This window comes from Panicum hallii, chromosome 6 (genome assembly GCF_002211085.1).
Source record: "Panicum hallii strain FIL2 chromosome 6, PHallii_v3.1, whole genome shotgun sequence".
NCBI classification, from domain to species: Eukaryota; Viridiplantae; Streptophyta; class Magnoliopsida; order Poales; family Poaceae; genus Panicum; species Panicum hallii.
The window spans coordinates 8,804,736-8,825,850 of NC_038047.1; the positions used below are offsets into that span (position 1 = coordinate 8,804,736).

The 21,115-nt window shown below is 45.7% G+C and overlaps 1 protein-coding gene, 1 long non-coding RNA gene and 1 pseudogene across 2 annotated transcripts; 2 read left to right on the forward strand and 1 right to left on the reverse strand.

The window, feature by feature from the left end:
* Window positions 1-9,839: 9,839 nt before the first annotated feature.
* On the reverse strand, window positions 9,840-11,471 carry LOC112898114 (annotated as a pseudogene).
* A 479-nt stretch (window positions 11,472-11,950) lies between these two features.
* Window positions 11,951-13,090, forward strand: LOC112896201. The gene is made up of 3 exons (XR_003229383.1): window positions 11,951-12,218; window positions 12,328-12,476; window positions 12,606-13,090. It is a non-coding gene; the product is annotated as an uncharacterized LOC112896201 (long non-coding RNA).
* Window positions 13,091-13,153: 63 nt separating this feature from the next.
* Window positions 13,154-17,111, forward strand: LOC112897580. Its single transcript, XM_025965914.1, has 13 exons — window positions 13,154-13,175; window positions 13,277-13,288; window positions 13,395-13,704; window positions 13,895-13,965; window positions 14,719-14,835; window positions 14,930-15,056; window positions 15,608-15,671; window positions 15,742-15,805; window positions 15,897-15,951; window positions 16,037-16,095; window positions 16,180-16,274; window positions 16,375-16,401; window positions 16,707-17,111. The coding sequence occupies exons 3-13, from the start codon at window positions 13,425-13,427 to the stop codon at window positions 16,801-16,803; spliced, it is 1,056 nt and encodes a 351-aa protein (XP_025821699.1). The 5' UTR covers window positions 13,154-13,175; window positions 13,277-13,288; window positions 13,395-13,424; the 3' UTR covers window positions 16,804-17,111.
* Window positions 17,112-21,115: the final 4,004 nt, after the last annotated feature.

Sequence of the window (21,115 nt, forward strand, 5' to 3'; positions counted from 1 at the left end):
GTACGTCAAGAAAATAAAGAAAGGAGCTAAACGCAGTTCAGGGGTTTTGGAGATAGTGCACACAAATATCTGTGGTCCATTTCCCATAAAGTCCGTGGACGGTTACGATTCGTTTATAACGTTTACGGATGACTATTCGCGTTATGGATATATTTATCCAATCAAAGAAAGATCAGAAGCATTAGATAAATTTAAGATTTTTAAGGCTGAAGTAGAGAATTTGCAAAATCTTAAAATAAAAATAGTAAGATCTGATCGTGGAGGTGAGTACTACAGTCGTCACACCCCGTATGGCCAAGTTCCTGGACCTTTTGCAAGGTTTCTACAGGAAAATGGAATAGTAGCCCCGTACTCTACACCGGGCGAGCCTCAGCAAAATGGAGTCGCTGAAAGACGTAACCGTACCCTAATGGACATGGTGAGAAGTATGCTAAGCTACTCCACGTTACCGATTAATTTGTGGATGGAGGCGTTAAAAACCGCTATCCATATTCTTAATCGCGTACCGAGTAAGTCGGTGCCTAAAACACCGTACGAGTTATGGACAAGGAGAAAATCTACACTTAACTATTTACATGTGTGGGGCTGTCCAGCTGAGGCGAAAGTATTTAATCCAAATATCGGAAAGTTGGACCCTAAGACAGTAAGTTGCCATTTTATTGGCTATCCGGAAAAGTCGAAGGGTTATCGTTTCTACTGTCCTAACGGATATACAAAGTTCGTAGAAACGAGACACGCTGTCTTTTTGGAGGATCAGATGATGAGGGGGAGCACGGTAGCTCGGAAGATTGATCTTGAGGAGAAGCGGGTTTTCGTACCTACTCCGATGATCCAAGATCCATTTTTCGTGTTGCCTGTTGCTGCTTCACCTACGGCGTCAGCACCTGCTGCTAGTTTTTCACCAGTTGCTGCGTCACCTACGGTGCCAGCACCTGCTGTTAGTTCTCCAGCTGCGGCAACGAGTGAGAACCAGGAACCTGTCCTTCAGGATCTGACAGAACCGATAGCCGCACATCAGGGGGAGCAACAGCAGCCCCAAGTGGAAGAAGTGCCGATAGCTGAGGCACCGAGAAGATCTCAAAGAATAAGAAAGCCCGCTATTTCGAGTGATTATCAAATCTATAATAGCGAGGAAATTCAGATGGAGGGTGACCCCACTTCGTTTGAAGAAGCCATGAGAAGCGCTCATTCGTCTGAGTGGTTGGAAGCCATGAAAGACGAAATGAAATCGATGAGTACCAACGATGTTTGGGATTTAGAAGAAATTCCTAAAGGAGCCAAAACAGTAGGCTGCAAATGGGTCTACAAGACAAAATGTGACTCCAAAGGGAATATAGAAAGACATAAAGCGCGACTTGTGGCGAAAGGTTTCACGCAAAGAGAAGGGATAGATTATAATGAAACATTTTCTCCTGTTTCATGCAAGGATTCCTTCAGGATTATAATGGCGTTAGTGGCACATTATAATTTAGAATTACATCAGATGGATGTAAAGACGGCGTTCCTCAATGGGGATCTTTATGAGAACGTTTACATGGCACAGCCGAAAGGTTTTGTCGTGGAAGGAAAAGAAAAGATGGGATGTCGTCTAAAGAAATCCATTTATGGATTAAAGCAAGCCTCCAGACAGTGGTATTTGAAATTCGATGAAACCGTAAGAAAGTTTGGTTTCAAAGAAAACGAGGAGGACAACTGCGTTTATGTAAAATTCAAGAATGGAAAATTCGTTTTCCTTATTCTATATGTGGATGATATTCTGCTTGCTAGCAGCGATATTGATCTGCTTTTAGAGACAAAGAAATTCTTATCCTCAAAGTTCGATATGAAAGATTTAGGTGAAGCCTCATTCGTTTTAGGAATTGAGATTCACCGAGACAGAAATAAGGGGGTTTTAGGATTATCGCAGAAAGCATACCTAGAAAAGGTACTAAAGAAGTACGGTATGCATGCGAGTAAGCCAACACCTGCTCCTATAGTCAAGGGCGATAGTTATGGGAAATTTCAGTGTCCCAGAAATCAGTACGAAATTGATCAGATGAAAGCGGTACCATATGCTTCAGCTGTCGGAAGCCTACAGTATGCTCAAGTGTGTACGCGCCCTGACTTAGCTTTTGTCACCGGGATACTTGGCAGATTCCAAAGCAATTCAGGGATAGAACACTGGAAAATGGTTAAGAAAGCCTTGCGTTATGTGCAAAGAACGAAAGACCTCATGCTAACATACAGGAGATCTGAATCTCTAGTGATAGAGGGTTATTCAGACTCAGACTTTGCGGGAGATAAGGATGATAGAAAATCCACGTCAGGTTATGTGTTTACTCTCGCAAGTGGAGCTATATCGTGGAAAAGCTCCAAACAGACAGTAACTGCATCATCTACGATGTATGCAGAATTTATAGCTTGTTATGAGGCATCGGGGCAGGTTAAATGGCTAAAGAAATTTATACCCGGATTAAGAGTGGTTGACAGCATAGAAAAACCACTAAAGATGTACTGCGACAATGAGCCTGCAGTATTTTACGCTCACAACAACAAGTCGAGTGGAGCTGCCAAACACATCGATATAAAGTTTTATGTTGTTAAAGAGCAAATCCAGGATCATACAATCAGTCTTGAGTATTTGAGCACAAAGAAAATGTTAGCGGATCCGCTCACAAAAGGCTTACCGCCCAATGTGTTCAGAGAACACTTAGCCGGCATGGGTTTACGGGAAAGCCTATGATTCCTGGACAGTAAGGGCCCAAAAGTACAGTTCTATTTCAAACAGAAAAGTGTGTTGTGGCTGTTAATCCAGCGGTAATAACTGTTGAGACGAGGCATGCTCGATGCACTGATCTGAATGAAATCGGACGTAAGAAGTGAGTAAGTATGTTGAGATCAAAGGGGAGAATGTTAGTTTGATCTCAAACCCCAGATCGGTCCAACGACCGATCCGGAGTTGGTTACGCGCCCCGATCGGGGGCGCACCGCCAACCCAATGGCGGGTGGGCCCCCGTCGCGCAGCGCCAAAATAAATAGAGAGGTGGGGGCCGGGGCACGGGACACGAAGTTCGCCGCCGTGCCTAATCCCCACCAAAAAACCCTAGCGACCCGATCCAAGGGGAGGTGCTGAAGCGACGGGAAGCGCCGCCGCAGCCTCCGCACCGAGCCTCGCCGCCTCTGCGTCACGACTACGCCGCCGCACGACTACACCGAACGCTGCCGCCCTCGACTCCGGCTCGGTTTCCTCGACACCATGGCGAGCAGTGGAGAAACTGGGTCTTCGACCGGTGGTACGGCATCTTCCCCATCTCTCTCTCTCTGTTTATCCCTCGATCAGCCCTAATGCTATCCTGTTTAGTTAATTACCGAACTAATACACGATTAGTAGATCCTAAGTATCTATCAGGCTACTCTCTTTATTCCAAATTATAGTTCATTTTGGTTTTTTTCTAATTAAGTCAAGCTTCTTTAACTTCAATAAAATTTATAGAAAAATCATCAACATGTACAACATCCAACTAGTTTTACTAAATCTACTATGAAATATGTTTCGATAATGCATTTATTTTTAAACTATAGATGTTATATATTTATTAAAAAACTCAGTCAGAATTAGATTAGTTTGACTCGGAACAAAGCTAAAGGTAACTATAATTTAGAATGGAGGGGGTATATTTATCAAACTATGCAGTGTATTGTGATAACACTTTTCCCACGCCTTTTGGCTAGCATTTTGTTGTTCCTTCTTGAGTTATGGGTCATGAAAAAATAATAATTCTGTGCCATGTACTAACACCCACGGATAGATAGACAATGAGATAAGCAAGAATTTCGTATGTCTGATTTCCTTAACTATTGCCACCGGGGAAAAATAGTAGTGCTTTAGTGTAATGCAGTTAGCTCATTTTTGTCCTATGAAGAAAATTGTGTAGATATACCATTTACTTGACTTTTGACTACCTTCTATTCGTATTTTAGTTGTGGGTCACAAAATAATATTATTTTTCTGCCATATACTTGTACCCTGTGGATGGACCATGACATAGTCCTGGATTTCTTTTGTGTCTTAGTTTGTAAACTAACTTGATGGCCCTGGACATAAAAAAACAGTGTAATTGCACACATCTTATTGGCAGCTGTTCTCCACATCTTGGAAAGAAGAGAGTAGTTTGACAATAGAATTCGAGTCATGTACACTAGCAACGCACTTTTGGTCAGTGCCGGCACTTTCTCCCATGGAAACTTTTGGCACATAAATGGGGTGGGGCTTTCCGGCCGCAGCAGCGGCCTGGGCGCTGGGCTGCCCTGCCGACTGCCCTGCTGGTCCTGCTTGTTGAACTCCAACGTCTTAGTTCCATTATAGCAGCAATTGAGCAAGTAGCAATAAACTGATTAGTACTCGGAAGCAGCAAAACAACATTACAACATTTTTTATTGGGGAATGGCTGTTGCCTTGAGTGCCTCTATGAACTGATAATGGGTTTAGCCCTTTGTTCATGTGTTTCTGCCCTATCCACATGTATTCTGTTTTGCATGAACCAATAACCTTTTGCATAGAGGCCGATTCATGCTATTTTGTTAATTAGATATACATACACCGATTATTTTTTTACATCCCTAGGACTAGAGTCCTAGATCGATTAAGTTGATGTGCAATCATGTTCAAAAGTTAGGCACATAACCAATGAGCAAAATGTGTCAAGTATTCATGGGCCAATAACCGGATTTGTTCAAAAAAAAAGCATCGAAACTCAGCCGCTTGAGAGAAGAACAAAATTGACCAACTAACATTTAATTTTTGTTTCCATTTAGAAGACGAGGAGAAGCCACGCCAATTGTCGTAACAAAAAGCTACATATGTGTACTTTATCCGGGAGCTGGAGCCCTCAGAAATGGAACCTCCCAACTTTGCTTTCCCACCATCAACACATAGTTTCCATCTTCAGGAATACAGTATCTGGTACAGCAGTTACCAGTTCCAATTTAATTTGAAGCTGTTGGTGAGAAAAACATAGCACCATTGCACATATCCTTGGAAGCTTTTCTGCATGTCTCATGGCAAAATAAAAAGTAGTTGCATGAGAGAATTCAATTATCTTTATTCTTTTATTTTTTTTTGGTATTGAGAGGCTTGCACAAAGTTCTCCAAAATTTGAATTCAATTCTGCGACATGAGTGCCAATTTTCCAAAGTGGGAAGAGGAAGTGAAAAATTTCCCAACCTGAGGCAGTGAGGCTCAACCAGCAGATGCAGTCTAACTCGTCTATACTGCATCAGCTAATTGATTCTGCTGGATGACATTATTCAACATATTGTGGTAGGTCTCCTAGAACACACCAGTCTGCCACCTTTGCTTCTATGAACCAGATAGGATTCCGCCGGTCTACTTATATGAATCATCAGGGTGACGGGTTGAGTTTTACTCTCCCAAATAATTCAATCTATGGTATCCTATTTTTTCAATCCACTTCTCGCATCATTGGCCAAGTTGCCATACGACTTCTAACAGCGTCCAATCACTTTTGCTGTAGAATTGTTCGGCCTACAGTTATCGATTGGTGCTCTCCACCGTGATTCTGTGCTATGCTGTCGCCCTTGCTGCAGGGCTACCAGCCATAATGCAAATCCTCAGCGTTAGATTGTTTTACTCCGATATCTCACGATATATTTATATTTTTCAGCTCCATCACAATTCACAGCTGCAGAATTGAGAATGAAACATGGTAGAGTTGATGAATCAATGGCGCAGCAGCATCTAGATGTTGCGATGTCCCTATACCCAGGCTTCTATGCTGTCTTTGTTAGGGATCGGATGGCTAGCTGTTGCACTGGATGTATGTACTAACTAGCACGATCATCCACATTTTGCCCTCTGTTCATGCACTTCTACTCGTTCTTCATGAGTTTTGTTTCAACTCTGTCTTGCGAGAATAGAAGGACAAGGCACATCAACTTGCATGCCTTCACTCGGCATGAAAAGAGCGTGCATATCTGGCTTCCGTGCAATTTCCATATTATTTAAAGATCTCCGAAAGAGTAACATGGTCTTGTTTGGTCCCATTGGCTGGTTATGCAAACTCGTGGAGCTTTAATATTCATGAAATAAATGACTACGGTTAACTTTATTATCTGTAACACCAGCACATTTCTATTCACGGCCAGTGCTGTAGACTGTTCATGAATGTGACTAGATTATCGTACATGCAATGTGAATATCCCTAATAAACATGAAGGTTAGGTCCAGGAAGATAGATGTAAAATCTGTTGGCGCTCGCCAGTAGAAGACATAGACTTTGGAGAGATCGTGGTGTCCAAGACTTCTTCTTGGTTAACAGTTAAATGCATCAAACACATGGACTGCGGCTCCATGCTCATGCTGTCGTCGTTATCTGCTGGGTTTCCACCCTTTCCATCCTATTGGGCACCATTCATAGCACGTGCGACTAGCCGCCGTATTATCGCACATGTTCGATAGAGATAATAATATACCAGAATAAAATAAAATATTACAAAATAAAATAAAAGGCTACAGATAACTCTGTGCTAGGCTTTTTAAAGGATAGCCAGTAGGTATAGTTGAGAGTTAGCCTCGTGTAGGCTTGTACACACCATTGTTGAGCTCTGCCGGGCTTGGTGCAAGAAAGGAGACGCATCGCCCACCGCATGATATAGCATATTATGCCACCGTGCAGCCCCAACCTGCCTAAATCGATCATCCGTACCTCTATGCATGCGACACCGGCTAGGGCCCCCGCCGAAGGGGGGGGGGGGCTCTGAGGGTCCCTATGATAGGCGAGATATCGCCAACACTTGCCATTCGCTGACCATCTCCAGATGAAACGATCTTCAGCCTCCTCCCTTAAGTTGATCTCTGAGATTCTTTCCCAGACGTAGGTAGCAGCGATCACAAGAATAGAGAGGGCCCCCCTATCCTTGTCATCAGTTTGCATTTTGAATGCCCTGATGCATGGTTTGAGACTTGATCACCCTGTTGGCCGAGACTGCTCTGAACAGTACTGACGCCAGGCTAGTGGTGCTGCAACCATCAATCCAGTTATCCGACCAGAACAAGGTCCTCCTCCCGTTACCAACCATTACTGTGATTGAAGCCTGAAAGATGCTTGGCAGGGTTGCCCATGTGTGATCCTGATCAGTTTTCTGTAGCCAGAGCCGTCAAGTTTGCAAGGCAAATCCTGTGAGCTCCAGATCGGCGATGCCTAATCCGCCTAAGGCTGGCGGATGAGTCACCACCGGCCATGCAACCAGGCATTCCATAAGTTCCAACCGAGCTGAGTGAGAGCCACTTTCCGTGATCTACGTGTAAGTTTTTGCCTTGGGGTACATACACTTGCCCACACGGGCAAGGGAGGTTTTCCTTTCCTCTTTTTTGTCATGTTAATGCTCATGGTGGTTAAATGAACAATTGCTTGCCATGTTTCCTTCATGATCTTCTCTGAACTCTACACAACAGCGACAGCAGACCAATGGCTTAAATTGGCACAGATGTATGACCTTAAGAAATCAGAACAATATGGGTCGCCTGCACTTTATTTGGAATGTTAGCTGCTGAATTAAATGATCTCATACATTCAGTTTTATCTGTAGTACGAACGACCCAGAGCTAATGTTGTAATGGTGTAACACGCTGCTACAAATCGGTACATGTATGACACTATGCATGCACTGAAAAATATGTTACACAACAGCGGCTAGGCTGCCACTACTGCACAACAGCTTTCAATTCAAATACGGCGCATGTACCAACTGAATCACTGCAAATGTAGGCAAAATGAAGATCGATCTAAGAGCAAAAGTTATCACTTTTACTTTAATTCCAGAGGATTAGGAGGGAGGCATATACCCTGAACTGCCAATTCGACGGCACCTACACATTGGTGCGCATTCTTTTTGGGAAACAAATTAACTGGAAAAAACCAAAATTTCACAGGGCTCAAGTAATTAAGCATTGTCTCTCTGTCCGTATGTTAGTGTTCATCATTTTTGTCAATTGTTGTTAGGTCAAAAAACATGACACAAATAAGACATCATAGAGATATATATACACTTGTACAGACTCTGGCTTCCACCTCCAACAGCAGTCGATGTTGACGGCTGACTAGGTTCGAAGCTGACATGGAGGTGAGAATACGAGGGAAATAGGAATCGCTAGCGATTTGTTGGCTGCTACCTGCTAGCGCAGAGCCTAGAACGTGAGCAGATGATGGGCCCTTGCTATGCCAGACAATCAAAAGAGAGCGGGAGGAGAGAAGTGACTATCAAACTATCTCACTTGTAGGGTTGTATTCACTCCGTGCTGAAATATAAAATATTGATGGGGTTCAAAATTTGTAAAAGGTATTCTATGGTGTTTTGGAAAGTAATTATTCCTAGCCAGCCATAAAATTAGTAAAATAACAACCAAATAAGGCATTAAATAGGGATATATGCATTATTTCATCATCTTCTTAATATGTTAAAAAATGTTAGGATACCCTATATTACAGGACGGAGGAAGTAGGCCCCATACGAGGTGCTCCTTAGGTGTTGAAGTCGACAACAGCTGACTCGATCACGGGAGGTGGCTTTACTGAAACACCGCATAGGTTGCTAATAGTGACTCAAAACTCTGTCTGTATCCTTTTTAAAAACGGCGCTACTAGCATCCGGACGTCCGATAGAAAATATTCCCATCGGACGCTCCGGTAGTCCGTCGCAACATCTAAAAATAGCGTTGACAACATAAAAAATTAACATTTGCAACATCGAAAATCAACATTTGCAACATTGAAAATCAATGCTTGCAACATTAAAGAATGTGTAAAAAAACTAATTACTAATTCATTGATGATGGAAAAAAACCCGCTGTGCGTGCGACATTTCGCATTGGAAAAAATGCAACATCCTAAACTAACTATTACAACATTATAAAAAATCTTGTGCAACATCTAAAGTAACATACCGAAACATCATGAAACAAACCATTCCACATCAAATTATCGATGCATGAAACATCTCAAATCATCCCAATCAAATCGCAGATCGCAGGTGAAAACATCACAAAAGTTATTGTTGAACATCACAAAATCATGTTGCAACATCTCAAAGTCGATTAAAATATCCCAAAAATCATGGCTGCAACATCACGAAATCATAACTGCAACATGGCGGGGGAGCACCGGTGTTGTCGATTCGAGCTCGTCCATCGTCAAATCGAGCATACGTGCCACCAAATTGGAGCGAGAGCCTCTGCGGCCGCCCGAAACTCGTTCACCATGGCTGTGCCCGGTGCTCACCTGCCACAAACTTCGCTCGGAGCTCCTCCTCCGCAGCCTCTCGGAGCTGTCCCGCCATGACCGCCGCCTGGAGCTCCTTCTTCGCGGCCGCCCGGCCGACGCCATAGCGGGTGGTCGCCGAAGTCCCGGAGAGGAGGGGTTCCATCCACACGCATAGCGCCCGCATGCCCTCCACGAGCTTGGCGGTGGAGCGCGTCGAGCACGCGGTGAGTGCTCACGTTGAAGGCCCCGGTGGCAGACGCGGAGCGCAGAGCATGCTGCTAGCCCTACCGCGCTCGAGGGCGTCGAAGTGGTCGGAGAGCTGCTTGTAGAGGCGCGTATAGGTGGTGAGCAGCTGAATAGTCATGAGCGGTGGGAAAAAATGATAAGCGTATAAGATGTGGTGAGGATATTTTACTCTCCGTCCGGATGACTGTAGTATAGCATTACCGTTTCAAAAAAAAACTCTATCTGTAACATTCCACTGCTCAATTAAGCATGCAACCGAATACCACGGCACTTCCATTAAAAACATCATTGTAATTAGTCAAGCAAGAACCATAGATCCTTTTTTTGGCTCAGAAGTCAGAAATTCTTACTTGGTTCTTCCGTGATCCGTTTGACCTGCCTCGATCCGCCGCCTGTCTGCTGGTCGTTGCCACGCTTCCTGCTCTCCCGCGAGATCTCCTCCATCTTCGGAGTCAGGTACGCCCTCGTCATCTTGCTCGCCGACGTCGCCGTCGACTTCAGCTCCACCCCCGACGCGCGCTGCTGCGCGTGCGAGCTCATGCCGGCCAGCAGGCACGCGCGCCCCGTCTGCTTGTACTCCCTCGGGTCGCCGACGCGGGCGCTCAGGTCGCGCAGCTCCTCCTTGAGCGCCTCGCACGTTGGGTCGTCGCCGGCCGCCGCCGGCGCCGACCGCTCCACCGCCCTCAGCCGGGAGTCCAGGATCCGCGCGGCTCCGGCGTGCTCCCCGCCGTCAGCCTTTACCCGCGCGGCCGCGATGTCCTCAGTCGCCGCGACGCGGACGCGCTCCCGCTTGACGTCCATGGACGGCGCAGGCGCGCACGTCAGCTCCAGCGGCCTCTGGATCACCGCGGCGGGCGCTGCGACGTGGGCCGGCTGACCCGTCGCGGTGACCCGGTAGGTGCAGCTGACCTTGACGAGGCGGGTGACCTCCTCCGTGGTTCGCGCCCTCGGCACGTACACGAGCACCAGGAAGCGCCTGCCCTCGTCGTCGTAGAGCTCGCCAACGTCGATGGAGGCGGCGCGGCCGTCGGCGGCCACGTGGCTGGCGTAGCAGCCGGACTTGACCTGCTGGACCCGCACGCCGCGGTGCAGGCACGCGACGGCGACGCGCGCCTCCTGCACGGCGACCGAGAGGAGCCCGCCGACGCAGCGCGCAAACGAGTCCTGGATCGCCGAGTGGTTCTCCACGAAGTAGAAGGTGCCGCCCGTGGCCTCCGCGACGGCGTGCATCGCCGCCGCGTCGTGGCTGGCGCCGAACCCGAACGTGTGGATCGGCGCGGGGCGGCCGCCGCCGCCGGCGCGGGTCGGGAACGAAGGCGGCACGAGGTCCGCGTAGCTCCTGTTGCTCTTGCCGCGGACGTCAGCCGGTTTGATGTCCGGCCTGACGGACCGGTCCTTGCCGTCGGAGAGGAGGATCACGCTGGCGACGGCGTTCCTGTGGCGGCGGCCGGCGAGCACCTGCGCGGCCATGCGGAGGCCCTCGCCGATTCATGTGCCCGTCCGGTTGGCGGCGAGGGAACCCACGGCCCGCTTCGCCGCGGCCTTCCCCGCCGCCGACATGCGCGCGAGGCGCGTCACGCGCGACGCGCGGGCCGAGAAGGCGACCACGGAGAGGCGGTCGTCGGGGCCGAGCTGGTCGACGACGAAGCCCACGGCCTGCTTGAGCAGCGCCAGCTTGCGGCCGCGCATGCTGCTGCTGACGTCGAGCACGGCGACGAGGTCGACCGGCGCGCGCGCCACGTCCACCGGGGCCCTGGCGTGCACGAGCACCGCGAAGGCGTCCCGGGACGCGCCGCGGCCGAGCGCCGGGAACTCGCACTGCGTCGAGAAGACCATGCCGCCGCCTTCGTTGGTCGCCGCCGGGGCCCGCGCCGGCTGGGCGGTCCGGGGCTCCAACGGTTCGTCGTCTTGGTACACGCTGACCGGCGGCGGCGCGGCGAGAAGGGAAACCTTCGTGTCCGTCGGCATCGCTGCGTGGCGGATATGTAAGCTAGGGTTTATTACTGGGTTAGTTCGATCGATTTTGTTAGGCAGGCAGATGGATATAAATCGGCTTATTTACGTCCAGCCCGGCGGCCCTGCCCGATGTATATATGGGAACTGCCATTGGTGCCGCCGCTGATGCCGAGTCGGAGGCGGATCGCAGCTGCCATCCTCGACCCTAGAGGTGTCCAGTCCGATGTGACTCGAGGAAATGAGCCTCCTTGGAGTTCGGAAACAGCACGACCTGTCGAGCCCAGTATGTTTTATTAATGGCCTGCTTATTAAATCGGGCCTGTTTCTAAAAAAAATGGGGCATAATACTCCCGTGATCATGCAAGTTCGCAGTCTTGTAAAAAAAAAAAGTAAGTTCGCAGTCTTAGCGGTCCGCCGGTCTCTTGACTCGCCGCGCCATGTTTTCTCGCTTGTCCCTCACCCCATGGCGACTAGGGTTTCCTAGTGCCGCTGCCGGCCCCCTCCGTCGCCACCATCCTCCTCATCCCACTGGATCCGGACGAGACGTAGTGTGCCCTTCTCGTTCCTTAATTGGCTCCGTACGATCTGGATTCCTCTTGCAGCCGCTGCCGGCGCGAGTGGAATCAGACCGTGGCCGGAGGAGCTGACCGGATTCGTTGGGATCGTTATGTCCGACTGTCAGGCACCTAACAGGATGACACCGACCCCACGATGCAGGGGCAGTTAACTGGGGTCGACCTCCAGTCGCTCAAAGCCAAGGTGACGTTGGAATCCCCTGGCTGCTTCTTCGCTCCCCTCCTCTGCATGTTTTGCTTTTGGTTCGTCAGTTTCATTAAGTTGGTTCTTTTGGTTTTTTTTGTTGTTTCAGTTCCTGTATATGAATTAGGCAGAGATATCGTTCTACGTGAAGCACATAAACACTTACCTCCGCGAAGATCCATTTCTGAAGAACTACTTGCCAATGGACCCAACTGGAAACCAGCTGTTCGATCTCATCAGGGACGGTGTTCTTCTCTGGTGAGATGCCTCTCTTGTTTCAAGCTAGTAACAGAGTGCATTCCCATCTTACACAAACATTACCTGGAGGTAGATCTTTCTGATTGTTGTTCATTTATGGTTCATTTCTCGGTAAATTGATTAACCTAGCTGTACCTGGGACCATTGATGAGAGAGCAATAAATAAGAAGACAAGTCTTAACCTATAGGAGAGAAATGAAAATCATACACTCTGCCTCAATTCTGCCAAGGCCATTGGATACACTGTTGTCAACATTGGTGCACATGATTTGTTGGAGGGAAGGGTATGATATGTGCATCTACTCCAATTCCTTACTTCTAAACTTATATGCTGCAGTTTAATTTATTCAGGGAAGTTAAGTGATGGTGTTCATGAACTATCTGGCCTACTGGTTGTTAAGTTAGATACTAAACTTCTTTGGCTACTACTTTATCCCTATCTCTCTCTCTCTCTCTCTGTTCAGTACATGCCCCTATATGTTCTTTGATTGTTTGCTGCATGTTATCATCTCCTATCCGGTTATATACATTTATCACCTTCTCACGTGGACTCATTATCACTCTGAATTCTCACTCTCAATTCTCGACGTTTATTCAAACAGTCCATTGACAGATGCAACGACTTACACAAATTTATATTGTTTTGCAACCAAGAACCAGCCTCATTTAGTTCTTGGACTGCTATCACAAATCATAAAGGTAACCACTAAACTGAGCTTTGTATTTTGGGCCAATTCTGCTTCATTGAATAAAGAGTTGTTTGTGCTTTACATCACATTCATCTTTTAAAGACACTGCAGCATGAAAGAAAGGTAAATTATTTTATCATCATTTTTATTTTCCTGCAAGTTTTGATTATTTATTTTAATTTCTGTATTTTTTCTTAAAACAAAATTCATTTTGTTGCTTACTGTACAGGATACAGATGAGTCTGACTCTTGTGAAAAGATGAGAAACAGGGACTCTCAAAACGTCGTCAGTAGCTCGGATGAGATGATAGAAGATGGTGACTCAGCAGAAGATATGGGAGATGCTGACTCAGACATAGGAGATGAAGATATGGGAGATGCTGACTCAGACATCATTTACTTGGAAGAATTCCGTAGTCCAGATGAGACGGAAAGCAAAGATGATGAGGAAGAGTTAGATGATGATGAGTTTGAAGCACACAATTACAACCAATCTCTAGAGGCCCCAGATAAAGATAAAAAGGCAGGAGGAGTCGAAGGTAAAACCTCTACTTGGAGATAATCAATCTACCATAGGCTATCAGTTTGTTCTCTACGTTTTTGTATCCCCAACTCTAATGAACTCGTCTTTCTTGATTATTTCATGTGGCAGTAGACATGTGATCTTTTCCTAATGAGTGAATTATCCTTTCTTGTTTACACTTCCTTTTTTCTTTCTCTATTCTGCAGAAAAGTGGCCAGAAGCAAAGCACACCACCAGAGACATTGTTGATATCCTTGATGATGATTATGACCTGCAGGTACTACTAGTTGTTTAGTACTTCCTCCACTCTCAAAAGAAGGTTGTTTTAGAAATTGATACGGCAGTAGACTCTAGGTTTAATAAGCCTATTAATTATACCTTTTAATATACCTCTTGAGGACTGTTTTTTGAATACTGTTAATCTAGATGCCACTGTAAGTTTAGAAAATCTTAAAATCTTTTTTGCGTGCACGGGTACTACTAATCCAACCTCAGCCTAGCAACTTTCTTGTTGGACTAGGCGACTAGCTAATGTACTTATGCTGATACCATGATATTGTAGTTGAATCAATGTGATTCTATTTTGGAATCATATCTATTTGATATGCTATAATGTTCCCCTTTTCCTTCATGTGCACTGAGAATATTTTGTGTGTGACCAAACATAATGTCATTCATTCTCAATCAAATCCTGCATCATTTATTTCTTGTGTGAGATGTGCACCCTGGTGTGTGTTACAACTCCTAAATGATGTTAATGCTACGTGCATGATGTGAATTTGCAAGTGTTCCAATACAACAATATGAGACACACAAATCTGAAACTAATATTTACCAGAAATAGTTGACAAACATGATGGGAGCTACCTTAGAACATATTTGGCTCATAGGTCCATGAGTTTATAATTTAATGTTTGGGTTCTTGATATTTTTACTGTTATTCTCTCTTCTCTCTCTCTCTCTCTCTCTCTTCATGGTTCATAATATCTTATTGAAGCATTCTCAAGCCATTACATTTTAAAACTTTTAGGTTGAACATGGACTCGTGACACGCTGGGCATTGTTAAATTATTCATCTTTGACTAATATAAGGTCACGAAGGTTTCTAGCTAAGCTTCAGTATACATGTTTGTCCTTGGGAATGGCGGTAAAGTCCTACATACTTTCTTTGAATAAGGCATTCTAGTAATAATCTAGGACACATCTGACACATATAATGACATACTGTCTGTGCATCATAGAAATTTGCTACGTGGCCAAAAAGGGAATTTAGAGAAACTGTTGGCCTTGTTGCTATAGAAGAATTGTTGGATGTGCTCAAGATAGAACTTGTACTCCTGATTCCACCCTTCCTTGGATACAATGATGGTATGGAAGTTATGTCAGTTCACTGTTGATTTTTCCCTTGTTTCTCTTGTAACACTAGAATGTGACATTTTACATTTTATAGAGAAAATTGAAAAGATGTGTGAGAATCTTGGAATTGCATATCAGAGTTGTTACCCCCTTCAAAGGAAGGGGTCTTTGAAGAGTCTTGCATGCAAAATAGAGCACAAGGTCCTCCCTCTTTGCTGTGATTTTTGTTTGTTACAGTATTATCATGTTTGTTTCTGGTTTATTAATCAGGTTGTGAAGCATCTCGTCCTTGTGAGAGATGCTCGAACGATTATTTTTGGTGCTGACATGGTGCAAGGAGAGGGTTTTGAGTATATTGCATCTGTATTTCTCTCCACTAGTTGACTGGCCAAAATTCAGAAAGTATTTGGGTGTAGTGTCACATCAACAGTATGATGAGGGGTCATAGAAGATCTTTATACTAGCCTTGGTGGCATGATCGCATAATTCTTTGTTCTATTACTTGCTCACTGCTCATTCCCACTTTGTTCCATCTGGGTAGCTAAGATGGTTTATTTTTGCAGCCATTTTTTTTAATTCCTTCCACAAGAAAAACAAAGAATGGCCTAAGAGGTTATTCTTCTTCAGGTAGAAGTACTTGTGTTCTTTCATTTGTGCGGTACTATGAGATATGCTCATAGTGCAATACCTTTGATAGAAATGGACTAGAGGAAGGCGAATTTGGCCACATTTGCCAGCAAGAAATAGATGCTATTAAACAGGTAGGAATAGAATACAATATATGATTTGCCTTGCCTCCTGCTTTGGTTTGACTCACTCATTTTGATAGTTTTATGCTTCTTTCCTTGAAAGGCTTGTGCCTCCTTTGATGTGTCAGTCACATATGTGGTTGTGATGCAGATTCATGGTTAGTGTCTTTAGTGCTTCTGTTTTAACTTTCCTTTTTGTTCCTTTTTACTTGGCTTGTTCACTGGGGATTGGTTGTTTTATAGGAACTAAGCTTCACTCTGCTATGTGTAAGTATAAGTTCTTGTGCCGCCATACTACTGAGGTAACATACATTTACATTTAGCTTGGTTAATCTGCGACTGAATATCCCTAAATATTTTCTGAGCTACTATGTTGGTGACGGTAGGAAATCTCCAACGTGGTCTATTATTGTGTTGCTCATGATGACAACCATTTTCCGACAGGTGAACTTCAGGTTCTAACATCACAACTTTGCACCTTGTAAGTTCCAGCACTACTTTTGGATTGCTTTGCTGTGACCCAACTATTAGTAGGGACCTCTGACCGTATTATCATATGCATGTTCAATGTTCAAATCCAGCCGTCATCATCGGAAGAACCCATATAGGTGAGCTCTTTTATACACCTTAAAGTGTGTATTTTTTTTATGAAAAGGTTTGGTTCCGAGTTAATGAAAAGGGGTAGGGGGCTTTCTGGGTTTTGGAGGGGCAAGGCATGCTAAAATTTGTGGTTTTCTTTGAGAGTAATTGAACAACGTTCTTAAACTCTATGGTGGCACGTACATTAGGTCCCAAGTAAATGCATGTTTTGCAAGCCTTGCATGATGCATCACCTCTGTTGTACTTACATCATATATAAATACACATAGAATGTTGTACCTGCAGCCATTAATCTATCATTCTTCCTGTGCAGTGGTACCGACGTACTACACTTTCAAGAATATTGTAGGAGAATTGAGAAAATGAGGACTAGCAAAAATGGGGAGATGAGAATGACTACTCTACTCTAGCTAAGCCAGACATTTATCCAACTTATTATTATTAAGATGATCTGTGTATTTTGAACTCAAGTATTAGTGATGGCCCCAGCAGGCCATGTTGAACTCAAGTATTAGTGACGGTCCCAGTAGGCCATGCAAACTCAAGTATTTAGCAGCAGGCGCATTTGCGTGGCCGGTGCATGAGGCCGAAACTTTCTTGTGTTTGAGCCACTTTGTCGCCTGCTTGGAACTGCTTTATGCATGGACATGTAAGCATGTGAACATAGAGCTGTAGTATGTATGGCTTCGGTTTAAGCGATACGATTTCAGCTGTTCCAGATCGGGTCATGAACATTTCTACCAAGTGTTGCTAAAATATACGCAAACTTAAGATTAACCGTTGGTTCAACACCACTCGCAGATTGGACGGCTCGGGCGAACTTTAGGAGAAGTGTTTATTGGAGGACCGAATGATTATCCAAGTTGTTGTACAATAGCTGATAATAACCCAAGAATTTTTGCAGTAGCCCTCTGCAGCACAAACCGCAGATTTTTGGGATTTTTTTGTGCAAGTTCAAAACTTGCTGAAGTTTTTAAGATAACAAGATTTCAAGCGGTTGGAAATGTTTTCAATAGGCAACAATAATCCTAGAGAAAACTTAACAAGAGTCATTTATGCATTTTGTCCTTAAGTTTTTACTCTTTTTCTCCCCCTGAATCGCCTTTCCTCCGAACCCGATAGAGTTGAATCCCACCTGACGGTGGGTGAGTACCGCAAGTAGGGATTCATGGAACCCCCACTTAGAGATTCGGCCAGGGGTGTAACACGTAGTAGAATTCCGGCGGTGTGACGATCAGGAGACAAAGGGATTTAGACAGGTTCGGGCCGCTGTGAGAGTAACACCCTAAGTCTTGTGTGGAGCTGGTAGTTATATTCAATTGAGTCTCATTTTTTTCCTCTTACACATTGCCTATCTATTCTATTTATAGCCTTCCCCATGGGCCCCGAGGAGAGGCGTACCGCCTTGAGTGTGAATGTGGCACCTTATTAGGGGCGCCGACCTGCAAGTGGCGCCTGCCCGCCAAACAGGGTCCTGCGCTGTGGGCCAGGACTATCATTGCCCGGGGTCCTCCTCGAGGGACCCTAGGATACCGTGAGGTCTCCCAGGCTCTACGTATCGCCCGGGGCTGCAAGTGGCGCCTGCCCGCCAGACGGGGCCCTACGTTGTGGGTTAGGACTGTCGGGGCCCTGGATCCTCCTCGAGGGACCCTGGGATGCCCCGAGGTTTCTTCCAGGCTATGTGCATGGCCCGGGTCTTTCCTGTGCACCTCTAGGGGTCGTCGGCGCTCCTCTCCACACATGTCCGATGTGATGGGAAGTGTAAGTGGCGGGCTTCCCCCCACCATCCATTGCCAGATGAGAGGACATGATTCGGGAGGGGGGCTCCCTCTGTCCTGGTCACAGTGCCGTCTGTGCGCATGCCTCCCCCGTAATCATGTTGTTTTACGGGGAAGGCGCACCGCCCCTAGGCGTCGTCCGGTTGTAGCAGGACGGGTGCATTAAATGCATCGACAGGCGAATACCTTCTCCACGAATGGACCGCCATGTCTTGGGGAGGTGCTTGGCCTCCCGCAGTCTTAGGTCCTCTAGAAGGTGTAGAAGGTGCTTCAGTTTGGCCCATTACTGCTAATAGGCCAGGAGGGCCTTCCAGCATATTTACCTTTGGTTTGTCCAGGGTTAGGGGGACCCCCGTTCCCGTGGCACTTACAGCACCTCTTCACATTGACTCCACCAAAGCCAAGTAGAACAACAAAGCCACCACAACCAAATCAAGAAGCCATGGTGAGCCACGGCGGAGATCGCCCATGTTTTCGAGTTCCATGGTGGCGGGAGCTGCTGGAGACGGGGAAGGCCGACGGCAGTGGAGGCGAGCTCATCATGACTCGTGAGCCATAGTAGGTGTGAGGCTTAACAACGCCCATTTCCCACCCTCTGACACCATGCTACCAACGCCTATCTTGGCGACAATATGAAATTGCCAATCGGTAATGCTTGGTGAAAGATGTCCGATGGCAAACAAATATCGAACACTCAGATGGACCCACAATGCAACTGACCGGAATTGAAACTTGTATGCACGGGTAATCATCTTCTTCAGAAACTTTCTGGTCTCTCTCTTTCGTTCTCCTTTTGCAACTACCAAACAGGAGAAGCCCTATTTCAAAATCCAGCGAATCTTCTCCATCTACGCTTTCCGCTCACTCATCCATCCATTCTCCTCCCTCTCCCTCTCTCCAAGCCGGTTTGCTCTTGGATTCAATCCCCTCCCTTCTTCTCCCTTTTAAATGCACTCAAGCAAGGATACGGGAGCTCATGTGGATGATTTCCCATGCATTAGGAGATTGGAGCCCACTCGATCTGATACTATTGGGGTCAGAGGTTGCTGGATTTTGTGAGATTGAGACCCTGATGAGTCTGATGCCCTTGAGATTAAGAGGTTAATGCCCTTGAGCTTAAGAGTTAGAGCTTCCTCCAATTCCCCCCATGGCCAGAGCTTGTTGGATTGAAAGATTGAGGATATTAAGGGGTTGACTCGGTTAGGATCTTGCGTGTATCTCTGTTTGTTGTTTCAACTGTTATCTCTATTTGTTGCAAGCTTCTTTGGTTCTAACCTTCTTCTAAATTCCGATTCAGGTTTTCAATGTTGCGCCCATGCTTAGGAAATGTTGCAGTTATGATTTTTGAATGTTGTAATCATATATTATGTGTGTTTCAGGTGAGAAATATAAAGCATTTTTCACAAAATATAATATGTTGCAATAGGCAATTTGATTTATTGCCGTACGTTATTTGGGATGTTGCATTAAGGATCTTAGATTTTAGTAGATCTAGAAGTCAATTTCTGTTGTTTCAGAAGTTAGTTTCTATTGTTTGTCTCAGTGTTGTTGTTGCAATAGCTTTAAGTTTCAAGGCCAACTGGTTTTCAGTATGTTATAATGAACTTTTTTGGATGTTACAATAATAAATTTCATTTGTGTTATCGCTATAATTTGGCTGGGCCAGAAGGTGGGCCGCGAGCAAGATGGGCTTAAAGGGTAATTGTAATGGATTTGCGAATCGGCTCCTGCGCGGGCGGTTTAAGGCCAGATTGGCCATGTATCTAGATAGGTGTGTACGTTTAAGTTAGTTTAGATAGAGATAACCAAGATTCGTGTCGTAGTTAGTTAGGATTGATTAGGAGAAACAAGTCTTCAGACTATAAATATGTACCCTAGACTACGAATGGAAAAAAATAGAAACAACAACCATTCGCGAACAACTCTCGGCGCATCGCCACCCCTGTTTCAGGGTTTCCCTCAGGTAAGTGCTATGCAGCCCCGATCAAGCTTTGCATGATCGGGGCAGCATCGTCCCTACCTATTATCTTTGTGTTTCTCGTACTGAAGCATTGTTGATAACGAGTAACACTAGTTATCTTAACGCTTATAAGGATGCATCAGCTTTTCATACTGTATTCATGTGTTGCTTGTCACCCGTAAGTGTTTAGCTGTCTTTGTGCCTGATCCTGGGTGTAAAGGCAGCACCTTGCTTTATTTCAATTAGTAGATCCAATCTGTTATGGTTAGTTTTTATTCACCAAAGATCTAGCTTAATATCCGCACGGTTAGGCCCTTCAAACGAGTTAAATGATCCGGCAGTACGTTTGATGCTTTATATAATCTAAAGAGGGATGACCAACGACGAGGCCAGCGATGTGTACGAGAGCGACCTCGAGCTCTACGAGCAGATGGCCATGGCGTGGACCTGGGGGTACTCCTCCACGCCCATCGTCTCCTACTACCCGCCGGTCGAGTTAAATGATCCGGCAGTACGTTTGATGCTTTATATAATCTAAAGAGGGATAGTTCCGGGAATCAGTTTTCTGTTGGGTTTTAGGCCTCTGTTTAGGTTGCTATTCTGTTATCTTTCATATTTGTTAGACTTAACTACACGTAGGATGTTCCGGTTATATGGTGAAAGCTTTAATCATCGTAGATTGAATTAGCTTATTGATTACAGAGCAAGTTCATATTAGTATCAGATATACGCGCTTTGTTTAGATATATATTGATCCGATCTGATACTGGGAGATAATCGGCTCTTTACACCGATATTAGGGATCACTCGATGAACCGATCACGACTCGGACTAATGTTTGAACGTATCTGTGCATGCAGGAAATTAACTGAAATCACTTCTACACCTTCCTGATCAGGTACAAGGTCAGGTGGCACACCTAGCAAACAAGACGCCAGGTCGTGTGCCGGATCCTGGGCTGTTGATCGAGGGACCGGGGTCCAC